A 13,294-nucleotide genomic window follows, 5' to 3' on the forward strand; every position below is an offset into this window, starting at 1 on the left:
CTATATACAGATGTAGAACAGGAACTACCATATACATAGATCTATATACAGATGTAGAGGAACTACCACATACATAGATCTATCTTTCTATATCTATATAAAGATGTAGAGGAACTACCATATACAAAGATCTATCATTCTATATCTATATACAGATGTAGAACAGGAACTACCATATACATAGATCAATCTTTCTATATACAGATGTAGAACAGAAAGTACAATACATTTCTCTATAGATCTACCTATCTATATAAGTATAACAGAAATGTTGTGAAGGCGACCAGTTATGTATCTCTATATAAGTATATAACAGGGTGTATAATATACATTTATATATTATGTATGTACTTATACCAATATGTATATGCATGAGTATAACAGGACGTGGTATGATGGTGACCTGGAAGCTATTGGCAATCCCGATGAACACCTCGCCCCGCCTCCACCGGTTGCCCTGGTTACCGGTCTGGGACCACACCACGTGTGTGACGTTCCCGTGCCTTAGCAACACCTGGAAACAACACAACAACAACAACAACTCTCAACGCAAACGATAAAACTTAAAGATACAATCTTATTCTCTACATGGGAGTGTAGAGAGTTCATTATCTGCCTTTCTATATGTCTGTTTGTCTCTGTCTCTGCCTGTGGTTCTCTCTAGCCCTCTGTCTCTCTACCTGCCTGCCTGTCTGTCTGTCTGTCTACCTGTCTGTCAATCTCTTTCTCTCTACCTGCCTGCCTGTCTATCTCTCTCTCTCTCTCCCTGTGGCTCTCTGTAGCCATCTGTCTCTACCTGCCAGTCTGCCTGTTTGTCTGTCTCTCTACCTGTCTGTCTCCCTGTGTGTACCTGCAGTGACCCCACGGTGAATCCTCCCATGTGGTACCAGAACACCAGGGTGCATTGTGGGCCGGTGGAGGAGATGAGGGGCGTCCGCAGGTCGCTGGTGTGGCCGTAGCTCCCCTTAGAGCTGTCTGCACACATGTACCAGCCCTCTGGAGCCCCCCTGGAGACAGGGAGAGACAGACAGGTAGAGCGACAGACAGTTAGGAGGGGCCTGAGAGAGAGAGAGAGAGAGAGAGAGAGAGAGAGAGAGAGAGAGAGAGAGAGAGAGAGATGAGAGAGAGAGAGAGAGAGAGAGAGAGAGAGAGAGAGAGAGAGAGAGAGAGAGAGAGAGAGAGAGAGAGAGAGAGAGAGAGAGAGAGAGAGAGAGACTCACAGCGTGTGGTCCTGGACCGGCCGGTGGTTCTGCTCTCCGTCGTGGATGGTCTCTCCCTGATCGGGGGCCCAGTGGAAGGCATGGGCCAGGGAGGACCCCCCCCTCCACCCACACAGGTCACCCCCCTCGAAGTCACACACCTCCCGCACTGAGGACACACACACACACACACACACACACACACACACACACCTAACGATAGCATCCGTCAATCAAGTCAATTTGCAACACTGGGCACCAAAACAAACAACGCTAACAAATGTACCCTGATTACCGCCTAAATGTCGTGCATATTTGATCAACTGAGCAGAATTAATATGTCATCACAAGTTGAAAAAACGCATTTGTCGCTGATGATAAAACATTAAGAATGTAGAAAATGCGGGACTGATTGGGTTTAAATGGGGATGATTGATACATTTCCAGAGCTGGAGGGAAAACACAGACAGCCGTTAAAGTGTTTACAACGTGGGGAAGTGTTTAAGTCTTAAACGAGGAAACCAAATGATACGATATCACCTCCTACACTCTGAGACACATAAAAAACATTCAAGCTTAATAGAGATGGGGACTAAACGAGGAGGATGATCTCTGAGGGCCGTCTCCCAAATCAAACCCAGACTTGAGCGCTTGTGCTCAGAGCTCGTACGCCAATCTCATTAGTGAGTTAACCTTTACCGTGATTACTAACAGGCCTACTATCGCTAGAGTAACGTCTAAACTATAACATGAAGGATGTTAGGCTACTGTGTTGAAGCGATGTGTCGAGTCCGAATAGGACTGTTGCTGCGTTGGCCCGCAAAACCCTTTCATGTGTAAGCCACCATCGGGGACAGTGGGGGTGGGCGAGTCTTTTGGAGGTCGTTGGCTGAAGAGTTAGGGAACCCCTGCACTGGACTACAGTTCCCATGATCCTCTAGGAGGAGAGGGGCGCTCACCGCAGCCCTCCTCGTCCGATCCGTCGCCGCAGTCCTGTTTGAAGTCGCAGAGGACCTCCCGGGGGACGCAGCCCGAGGGGGCGCTGCAGGACACCAGGCCGGGGGGGCAGCGGTCGCCCGGGGGGCTGGAGGTCTCGGGGCTTGGCGGGGGAGCGGTGGGCCGCACCGAGGGCAGCGGCTCTGGAGCAAGGCAGCGGCAGACACCGTGTTAGAGAGGAACCCCAGACCAGAGCCTACAGCAGCCTGCGTGGTCACGCACTAGGATATGGACCTGTCTCACCACACCTGTCTCACCTACCGTCCGTCATCTGTCTCACCTACTGTCGTACGCCACACCTAGTCTCCCCCACCATCCTACATCACAGCTCTAGTCAGAGACCCATGTTGTGAACCTGTCTCACCACACCTTTCTCACCTACCACCCTACACTACTGCTCTAGTTCTGAACCTGTCTCACAACACCTGTCTCATCTACCATCCGTCATCTGTCTCACCAACCGTCGTACACAACGCCTGTCTCACCTACCATCGTACACCTGTCCCCCCATAACGTACACCTGTCTCACCTACCATCCTAGACCTGTCTCACCTACCATCGTACACCTGTCCGCCCTGTAACGTACACCTGTCTCACCTACCATCCTAGACCTGTCTCACCTACCATCGTACACCTGTCCCACCTATAACGTACACCTGTCTCACCTACCATCGTTCAGGAAACAGTCAAGGAAAGACAGATCGTCGATGGCAATGTCTCCGCTGAAGTCGTCTCCCACTGTCCCCTCTACCAGGATCTGCAGACAGACAGGCAGACAGACAGACAGATGAAAGACAGACAGACAGTAACTACCACAGACAGTACCACGTTCAGCACTACATTCGATATGAGAATATATGAAACAACAAACAAAGTCTGTGGGTCATGATGGTGATTCAGACAAGGTCTTTACGAGCTGGGGCTAATGATCCATGCTATTCATGCTAGGCTAATGGCAGGTGAAATTAGCATTAGCAAGCCTGTTTGCTATCATGGTCGGAACAATATTTGCATAATCAAACAATATACATCCTGCAGTTTCCCAAGGCTCCTTGGACCATGTTAATGTCTCTGTAGCTTGCTAGGAAGATATGATGAACTAACCACTCAGGTTTGGACCAGAGATGTGCGTTTGGTTTGTGTATATTTGTTCATTTGTGTTGCTGTGTGTTACAACCTTATTGGAAACTAGCCTGTAGCTTCCTAGCTGGGACCTGAGATATCTCTCCAGTCTGACAATAACAAGTCATTCTGTGCTGTTCTGTTTTTTACAAGGAAGAGAGAAACACTGTCGTTCTCATTGCGGTCAATATTTAAAACATTTCAAAACAACACACCTCATTAAGATCAGTCATTCATCTAGAGGAGAACATTCATCTAGAGGAGAACATCCATCTGGAGGAGAACATTAATCTAGAGGAGAACATTCAGATAGAGGAGGAAATTAATCTAAACGAGAAGGTTCCTCGAAAGGAGAACGTTAATCTAGAGGAGAACATTCATCTCTCCTCCTTCCCTGTTCGACTCCCAGCCAAAGCCAGATGAAACCCAGGCTCTGGGTTTGATTCCCAATAGTAAACCCCACCTGCTCCTCAACGACCTGTCTCTGAAGTCAGTCTCTTCATATGAAAGCACTGCTAAACCCCTGAACCACTTATCAGTCCCACCTGCGGGGATCACGACCTCACCTGAAAGGGCCGGCCGCTGTTGAGGTAGAGGGTCTTCCGATGCCACAGGTCGCCGCGGTTACCGTACTGCAGCCACAGCATGTGTCCGCGGCCGGTGGAGGTGGTCCTCATGTACACGGCCAGGCGGGCCACATGGGTCCCGAACATGTGGTAGTGGAACCTGGGATGGAAAAAAAATACATATGTTGTTACCTTTTAGTCATACAGGCTTTGTTTTTCCATTCCGTGAATAGACCGGTATTGTCGATGCCGTTAAAGTAGCATTTATAATCGTTTACTACTTCAACGGCAATGACAATCCAAAACCCAAGAGGAATCTACATGGGAAAAGTGTGTAGTTAAAAACATTAGCAGCTTTTACTTCTTCGCCACCTACAGAGTTTGTTATGTGCGATCAATCAAAAAAACCCATGTTATTTCCCATAGACTTCGGAGCTTATTCTTCAGAGGTCTATTGTCTTGCCACCCTGCCTTTCACTCAGTGTCAATCAAAATGATAACCTTCGTACTTTGGTAAACCTGTCACAAGGGAGAAGACATCCTCTTATGCACTCTTCTGCTTGATGAGTACACAGGCAGCTCTGTGTCTCGGACAATACCTGATTTGATTACTGACATCTGCAATGTGGGGAGGATGAGAAGCTGTTTAAATAGCTCTGTCAAACTGTATCCTTGACTCACTCGGCTACAGAGGAGTCTGATGAGTGAGTGCATTAAACCTAGGTCAATTGTCTGCAAGTGTTGTGCGCTTTTTTGCATTTAGAAATCTCATCCGTCTCAGACGCCAAACCAAAAAGGAAATTGCCGCGACGAACCGCATCACACAGGGAGCCCGGCCCCCTGTGAAAGCCCCCGGGGTGGGCTGGAACACCGGGCTGAGCAGGACCGCCGTGTCCCCGAAGGCCTGGGGGGCCGAGGCCTCGATGTACAGGTAGTGGCCCCCGGCCAGGCCCAGCGTGTGGTCCTTCCAGGGGCCCGTGCTCAGGGTGGGGGTGGGGCCCCGCACCCGGGTCCAGTCGAAGACGTCGGCCCCGCTGGCGTCCTGGGACCAGCTGCACAGGCCCTCCTCGAAGTCACACTGGAGATCTGGAGCTGGGGGCCCAGAGAGGTGCTCTATATCAGGGGTGGTGCACGGTGAATGGGCTGCGTTTACACCGCGCTATTCTAACCAGCGGCCACTCAAAGCGCTGTACAATACTGCCTGACATTCACCCGCTCATGCACGCATTCACACGCCGCGGGCGGAGTCAGCCACGCAAGGCGACGGCCGGCTCGTCGGGAGCAGTTTGAGCAGGGTGAGGCGTCTCGCTCGGGGGAGACCTCGACACTCCGGGGTTCGAACCAGCAACCTTCCGGTTAGCGGCCAACCCCGCTCTACCTCCTGAGCCACATGCCGCCCTATCTATCTACCTAGCTATGCCGTTCGTCTCGCGTCACCGCATCCTCCCTTGTCTAATCTTAAAGCGGGATGAGTCCCGTGGGTTATGCGGACTCACAGCAGCCCTCCTCGTCCGAGCCGTCGCCGCAGTCGTCCGTCAGGTCGCAGACCTGCAGGTGGTCCACGCAGGCCCGGCTGCGGGCGCAGTGGAACTGGCCGGCCTTGGGGCACGCCTCCGCCGCCGGGGGCAACGAGCAGTTCTGGAACACGACGTCGTCGAGGGCGGAGACGCCGTCGAACATGCCCATGCTGAGCTTGGCCAGCAGCAGGTGGAAGGGCCGGGGGATGCGTCCCAGCTGCACCTCCACCCGGTTCCAGCGGGGGCCCTGGCTGTTGAAGGCCCGCCACAGCACCGTGTTGTTGTCGGAGCCGGAGACACGCAGGTACAGGTCCACCGCCCCCACCGAGATGCCTGTGTTGTAGTGCCTGGGGAGGGGAACACTGCCGTCGGGCACAGCTCTGGGATCCTTTAGTCTGGCCTGCTCTGGTCTAACATGCTGTGGGATACATACTGGTCTCTAATCTACTCTGGTCTCCTCTATTCTGGTCTCTACTCTGGTCTCCTCTACTCTGGTCTCCTCTACTCTGGTCTCCTCTACTACGGTCTCTACTCTACTCTGGTCTCTACTCTACTCTGGTCTCTACTCTGGTCTCCTCTACTCTGGTCTCTACTCTGCTCTCCTCTACTCTGGTCTGTACTCTAGTCTCCTCTACTCTAGTCTAATCTACTCTGGTCTGTACTCTAGTGTCTACTCTGGTCTCAACTCTGTTCTGTACTCTGGTCTGTACTCTAGTCTCCTCTACTTTGGTCTCAGGTCTCCTCTACTCTACTTTTGTCTCCTCTACTCTGGTCTCCTCTACTCTAATCTAATCTCTGGTCTCCTCTACTCTGGTCTCCTCTACTCTGGTCTCCTCTACTCTGGTCTCCTCTACTCTACTTTTGTTTCCTCTACTCTGGTCTCCTCTACTCTGGTCTCAAGTCTCCTCTACTCTACTTTTGTCTCCTCTACTCTGGTCTCCAGTCTGTACTCTAGTCTCTGGTCTCCTCTACTCTGGTCTGTACTCTTGTCTCTGGTCTCCTCTACTCTGGTCTGTTCTCTAGTCTCTGGTCTCCTCTACTCTGGTCTATTCTGTAGTCTCCTCTAATCTGGACTCCTCTCCTCTGGTCTGCCAGGCCAGCAGTCAATCCCATGGTGGTTCGGATCCAGAGTATCCCTCTCTGTTTATTACACTTCAGTCACAGTCCAGCAAGATAAATGCTCATTCACGCTTCAGCCTAATTTATAAACTCTCAGCAGCTTTCAGACAGGCCGGGTGCTAACTGATATAATGTTACAGAGAGAGCGAGAGAGAGAAAGAGAGAAAGAGAGAGAGAGAGAGAGAGAGAGAGCGAGAGCGAGAGATAAAGGTGGAAAGAAAGAACTGAGGTGTGTTCTTCACTAGAAGGTCATGTTGTAGGAGGAAGAGGAGGAAGGAGGAAGAGGAGGAATTAAAGGAGTAAGGAGCTGTCCTTACTCCTCCTGCACCACGACCAGCTGTCCAGGTCATGGTGCAGGAGGATGAGGGGGAGGAGGAGGAAGAGGAGGAGGAGGAAGTAGGTATTAAAGGAGAAACAAGGTACCCTAACCATTAGATCATGGTGGAGAAGGAGGAGGAGGAGCAGGAGGGGGTATCCTCACCAGAAGGTCATGGTACAGGAGGAGGAGGACTGCTGGAACTGAGGTCCTCTCAGCACGGCGCGGGGCGACAGGCTGCTGCTGTTCTGCACCACAAACAGGAAGTGACCTGGAAGAGGGACAGGAAGTGTGCTTGATGTCTCCTTAATTACTGTGTCTGAGTGTGTGTGTGTGTGTGTGTGTGTGTGTGTGTGTGTGTGTGTGTGTGTGTGTGTGTGTGTGTGTGTGTGTGTGTGTGTGTGTGTGTGTGTGTGTGTGTGTGTGTGTACCCTCAGTAGTGTTGGTGGAGTGGTCCAGGAGTTCGGGGTGACCATGGTAGTCTGGGGGGACGTCCTCTGTCTGTCCTCTCATCCAATCAAATCCATCGCCTGGTGAGACCTCATACCAGCCACAGCCGTCCGTCCCGAAGTCACAGAGTGCCGCTGGACAAACACATCTCATCTCATCATCACATCGCATAATCACATCTCATCATCACATCATCCCATCGCATAATCACATCTCATCTTCTCATCTCATCATCACATCTCATCATCACATCCCAAAATCACATCTCATCGCGTAATCACATCTCATCATCACATCTTCACATCTCTTCATCTCATCTCATCATCACCTCATCTCTTCATCTCATCTCATCTCATCATCACCTCATCTCATCTCATCATCTCATCTCATCATCACATCCCTCATCTCAATATGTCTCACATTATTAATTGACACAATCAGCCAATCAGAGACCTCACAGATGAACAGGGAGTGGATGGGTTTGCTTACGGCAGTGTTTCTCATCGTCGCCATGGGGACACTGGGGGGTGAAGTCACACACCTGGCTGGCCTGGACACACCCCCCTCCTCCCCCACACGGGACCAAGCCGGGGGCGCAGGGGGGGGCCGAGAGCTTCACTCTCTCTGCGTGAAACAAACACAACTTTATTAACACTCTGCATCAAACAAATACAACTTAATTTACACACAGCCTGTCGCCAAGGCAACAGGTTGTACAGCCTGTCGCCAAGGCAACAGGTTGTACAGCCTGTCGCCAAGGCAACAGGTTGTACAGCCTGTCACCAAGGCAACAGGTACAGCCTGTCTCCAAGGCAACAGGTTGTACAGCCTGTCTCCAAGGCAACAGGTTGTACAGAGCCAGTGGTCTGCTGACAACCCATAGATCCCCTCCACACTCCCAAGCCATCGTTTCACATAACACACCCCAGGAAAGAGAGCTGCTGCTGGGTACCGTTAAGCCCTACTGGGGGGTCTGACACACCCCAGGACAGAGAGCTGCTGGTCTAGTGTTCTGTCTTCTAGCTAGAGAAGCTACAGTGCTAGTGTTGTGTATGTGTCTTCTAGCTAGAGAAGCTACAGTGCTAGTGTTGTGTATGTGTCTCTAGCTAGAGAAGCTACAGTGCTAGTGTTGTGTGTGTCTTCTAGCTAGAGAAGCTACAGTGCTGGTGTTTTGTATGTGTCTTCTAGCTAGAGAAGCTACAGTGCTAGTGTTGTGTATGTGTCTTCTAGCTAGAGAAGCTACAGTGCTTGTGTGTGTATTCTATCTAGAGAAGCTACAGTGCTAGCGTTGTGTATGCGTCTTCTAGCTAGAGAAGCTACAGTGCTAGTGTTGTGTATGTGTCTTCTAGCTAGAGAAGCTACAGTGCTAGTGTTTTGTATGTGTCTTCTAGCTAGAGAAGCTACAGTGCTAGTGTTTTGTATGTGTCTTCTAGCTAGAGAAGCTACAGTGCTAGTGTTGTGTATGTGTCTTCTAGCTAGAGAAGCTACAGTGCTAGTGTTGTGTATGTGTCTTCTAGCTAGATAAGCTACAGTGCTTGTGTGTGTATTCTATCTAGAGAAGCTACAGTGCTAGTGTTGTGTGTGTGTCTTCTAGCTAGAGAAGCTACAGTGCTGGTGTTGTTTCTCTCATCTGTAATCAGCAGCACATACTGTCTGCTAGCTGAGAGATGACAAGGTCAGTTTGTTTCCGTTCCCCGGGGAGGCTGGGGGGGGGGGGATGTTGGTACCGTGTGCGGGCTGACAGCCTGGATCGAAGGAGATGTCGTCGATGGCAACAACCTGCAAGGACCCATCACCTGCTGATAGCTGTCCTCCAATCAGCACCTGGGGAGGGAGAGAGAGAGAGAGAGAGAGAGAGAGATCAGTGTGTGCGTGTGCGCGCGTGTGTGTGCCGTGTCCCATAATCTAATCTCTTCGGTCAGAGTCCAGGACAGCTGTGCTAACCTTTACCTTGTTGTAATATAACTGAAGGAGTATTAGCAGAGGATCGAGATATTGGTGTCGCACCGTCGAGTACAAGTACTGCCGTACGGAGCTCCACAGACTTTAACAGAGTTAATGCTGCCATGTTCAACCAGGAGGTCCTAGGGGGGTGATGGAGGTGACGATGGAGGTGGTGGTGGTGGTGATGGTGGTGCAGCAGAGTGACTTGACGCTGTCCTCCTGTATCTGGAGGGCAGTGAACAGCAGGACTCATCTGCTTACAGACCGCCAGACGCCCCGGACACGCCTCTGATGGCATCAAGGTCTGTCCTTGACCCCGCTTCGTCACCACGGAGACACCATCTGTTGCTATGGGTACGCCATCTGTCTCCAACATGGGGACGTGCAGTGCTGGCTCCTTCAGGTCTTCTCCATCACTTTACTACAACACCTTGACTAGAACTACCTACTAGGATGCTAACAACATCACACACTGCTACACACACACTGCTACACACACGCTGCTACACACACGCTGCTTCACACCGCTAGAGGGGGCTACCTGAAACGGTCGGTCACTGGTGATCTGGACCACGGTGCGTCGCCATGGCGCCCAGACCGGGCTGGGTTGCCTTGGTTCCCTGGCGGTTGAGGCCTTCCACAGCAGGGTGGTCCGGCAGTACAGAGGGTCCCAGACCAGCACCTGGATGTCTCCATCGCTGGTCTCAGTGTGGTGGTAGAACCTCACCTGGTCCAGGAGGAGAGACGGACTGTTGTCATGGGGACGGTCCGGCCTCTCGTTAACGCTAATTAACTAATTAATCAATTAACGAGGTAAACAAATGAACCAGTTTGGCATTAAACCAATTAAAAAGCAAAGCTTCACCTGGCAGGTGAGGGAGGGGAGGAAGACAGGACTCCTGAGCTCTGCTGCTGATCCCTGGCCTCTGATTGGCTCTAGAGACAGGAAGTAGGCTGGAGAGAAAGAGAGAGAGAGAGAGAGAGAGAGAAAGAGAGAGAGATTTTTGAATGGCCAGGGGGGACAGGGGGAAATCTTTATGGCCATATGGCCATTGAGTGTTTGATTTTAGAACTGCTTCCTAAGTAATATTTAACGTGAAGGCCTCTTATTTTAAAAGCAACCTGTATGAATTGCATCTTGGATCATACGTGGTAACATGTGACCGGCTGCTACCTGATTGGTTGTTGGTGTGGTCGTGTTTGATCCCGGGACCCCCGGGTCGACGGGTCCATCCTGGCACCGCCTCCAGGGACTGGACCAGGTCACAGTACCCCTCCTGGAAGTCACAGCGCTGGTACCCCTCACCTGCGGGGGGGGGGGGGGGGGGGGGGAGAGGAAGAGGAAGAGAGAGAGAGAGAGAGAGAGAGAGAGAGAGAGAGAGAGAGAGAGAGAGAGAGAGAGAGAGAGAGAGTGAGAGAGAGAGAGAGAGAGAGAGAGAGAGAGAGATTGGTCTACTAGTCCTCTAACACAGAGAGAGGTTGGTCAACTAGTTCTCTAACTAGAGAGAGGTTGGTCTACTAGTCCTCTAACACAAAGAGAGGTTGGTCAACTAGTTTTCTAACTAGAGAGAGAGGTTGGTCTACTAGTCCTCTAACACAGAGAGAGGTTGGTCAACTAGTTCTCTAACTAGAGAGAGAGGTTGGTATACTAGTCCTCTGACAGAGAGACAGAGACAGAGAGAGGTTGGTTTAGTTTGTCTAGTCCTAACCACTCATCCATCTCCTCACACCAAACTGAACATTAGTTGTGATCAGTAAATCTGCTGGAGGCTCAGAGATCTGTCACACCAACCAGCCGATGCTCTGCCAGACTTTGTGTCGGCCGGCAGCCGTTCAGGGAACGACTTCCACTGATTAAAGCCCTGAGAATCCCTGGGGGGGGGGGGGGGGGGGTCCTGATTTATTTTATTATTCCTGACACACAAAAGGCTCTTAAAAGCCACAGTCATTCACAAAAAGAATTGTGTACTTATCTTCTGTGTTTTGCCAACATGTAACAGTGAGTCAAACCAATGGATTTTTAAACCGTATACTGGTAATCTGGTGTGTTTAACCAGATGTATTTTGAACCAGGTTTAGTCAGGTCAGGTCAGTGGTCAGGTCAGATCAATCTTACATGAGTAACCCTTAATCACAGATCCAGTCTCAAAGGGCTTTACAGGAGCTATATGTATGACACCCCTCTCACCCCAGAGCCCGAAATGGCAAGAATAAAGAATTCCTTCTCAATAAATCTTGAGAAGGGAACGCAGGGGGGGGGGGGGGGGATCACTCCTTCCAGGGATGGTGAGGAGTGAAATGGGTATTCCTACTATGCATACAGGCCCGCCACTCCCTATACGCAGAGTACGCAGAGTGCGTAGGGCACCAAGTACCGGGGGGGGAACCAAAAATTATGGTTTCTAAAAAATAATAAAAAAATAAAAATAATTATTACATTATTGAATTAAAAAAATATATAAATTATTTATGAAGAGGCCCACCGTTGTTTTTTTCTTAATTGCATAACCTATCACTCAATTTCGGCAATTATATGTTTTTACCTAATATATAAAAAGAGGCTCCCCCCCCCCCCCCCCCTCGCGTAGGGCACCGAAATGGCCAGCAGCGGCCATGTATGCATACATAGTAGTTATCCAAGCGAACATTTAAAAAATCAATCAGGAAAAGCATTATCCCTGGTGAACTTCTGCTCAGGTACTGAGCATACTATACGGGTTAAAGGTATACTTTAACCCGCTGGATTTTAACCAGCTGCATTCTAACCAGTTGTATTTTAAACAGTTGTATTTTAACCAGGTGAACTATAACCAGGTGTACTTTAACCAAGTCTCTATAAACCAGGTGAACTTTAACCAGGTGTATTCTAACCAGGTGTATTCTAACCAGGTGTACTTTAACCAGGTGTATTCAAACCAGGTGAACTTTAACCAGGTGTATTCTAACCAGGTGTATTCAAACCAGGTGAACTTTAACCAGGTGTATTCTAACCAGTTGTATTCAAACCAGGTGAACTTTAACCAGGTGTATTCTAACCAGGTGTATTCAAACCAGGTGAACTTCAACCAGGTGTATTCTAACCAGGTGTATTCAAACCAGGTGTACTTTAACCAGGTGTATTCAAACCAGGTGAACTTTAACCAGGTGTATTCTAACCAGGTGTATTCAAACCAGGTGAACTTTAACCAGGTGTATTCTAACCAGTTGTATTCAAACCAGGTGAACTTTAACCAGGTGTATTCTAACCAGGTGTATTCAAACCAGGTGAACTTTAACCAGGTGTATTCTAACCAGGTGTATTCAAACCAGGTGAACTTTAACCAGGTGTATTCAAACCAGATGTATCTAACCAGGTGTATTTTAACCAGGTGTATTTTAACCAGGTGATCTTTAACCAGGTGTACTCACAGTCCAGTTCATCGCTGCCATCCTCACAGTCGGGGGTGAAGTCACATGCCCTCTCCAGGGGAGGGGAACCGGTCGCAGCGTACCCGGGAACACAGCGGAGCACAGCAGTCAGCAACACCGCTAACCGTAGCCCGGCTACCCCTAGCCCTGCTCCACCTAGCCCGGCTTGCTGCCCCATCAGGCGCGGTTCTCCCGGGGTTGAAGAGGCGGTCTCAACAGACAAGACATGTAAACATTCAACCTCCACCTTAAATAAAGGTTGTTTTCTAATAAAAGTGTCCTTTTACTTCTGTTTCTAGGTCGCTGCGTAAGTTAATGCTGAAGCTTTTACCGTGGAGCAATAGGCAATAAATGACTTTTATGGTTATTACGCAACAAGGTGTGCATGTGTGTATGTGTCTGTGTTTGTGTTTATGTGTGGATGGTGTGTATCGTATGAAGGTCTCTTTAACAACCACAGTAAAGACTCCCCCGGTGTTCAGTCAGTTTGTGAAACGTTCTCTTCTCTGATTAATATCCACTGCATGCTGAGATTACTTTATCATTTTTTTTGAAGTGAGTTATGGTCACGCTTTTATTTTACAAAGAACATAATTGAACTTTTATTTTACGTGAAGATGTGATTGGAAAGGGGGAGGGCTCTGAGACGAGGAGCCT

At 49.7% G+C, this 13,294-nt stretch overlaps 1 protein-coding gene across 1 annotated transcript in view; it reads right to left on the minus strand.

The window, feature by feature from the left end:
- malrd1 (MAM and LDL receptor class A domain containing 1) overlaps positions 1 to 12,815 on the minus strand; it is a gene marked incomplete at both ends in the record, with an annotated part of 14,806 nt that extends 1,991 nt beyond the window's left edge. The window contains 13 exons of the mRNA XM_079754647.1: positions 404 to 514; positions 851 to 1,007; positions 1,221 to 1,368; positions 2,159 to 2,338; positions 2,865 to 2,952; positions 3,884 to 4,043; positions 4,699 to 4,975; positions 5,380 to 5,747; positions 7,001 to 7,106; positions 7,267 to 7,419; positions 7,775 to 7,909; positions 10,404 to 10,535; positions 12,638 to 12,815. Of these exons, the coding sequence (XP_079610773.1) occupies positions 404 to 514; positions 851 to 1,007; positions 1,221 to 1,368; positions 2,159 to 2,338; positions 2,865 to 2,952; positions 3,884 to 4,043; positions 4,699 to 4,975; positions 5,380 to 5,747; positions 7,001 to 7,106; positions 7,267 to 7,419; positions 7,775 to 7,909; positions 10,404 to 10,535; positions 12,638 to 12,815 (2,193 nt within the window). The remainder of the gene's footprint in view (positions 1 to 403; positions 515 to 850; positions 1,008 to 1,220; positions 1,369 to 2,158; positions 2,339 to 2,864; positions 2,953 to 3,883; positions 4,044 to 4,698; positions 4,976 to 5,379; positions 5,748 to 7,000; positions 7,107 to 7,266; positions 7,420 to 7,774; positions 7,910 to 10,403; positions 10,536 to 12,637) is intronic.
- Positions 12,816 to 13,294: the final 479 nt, after the last annotated feature.

The sequence above is a fragment of the Pollachius pollachius genome (assembly GCF_949987615.1).
Source record: "Pollachius pollachius genome assembly, chromosome: 17".
NCBI lineage: Eukaryota > Metazoa > Chordata > Actinopteri > Gadiformes > Gadidae > Pollachius > Pollachius pollachius.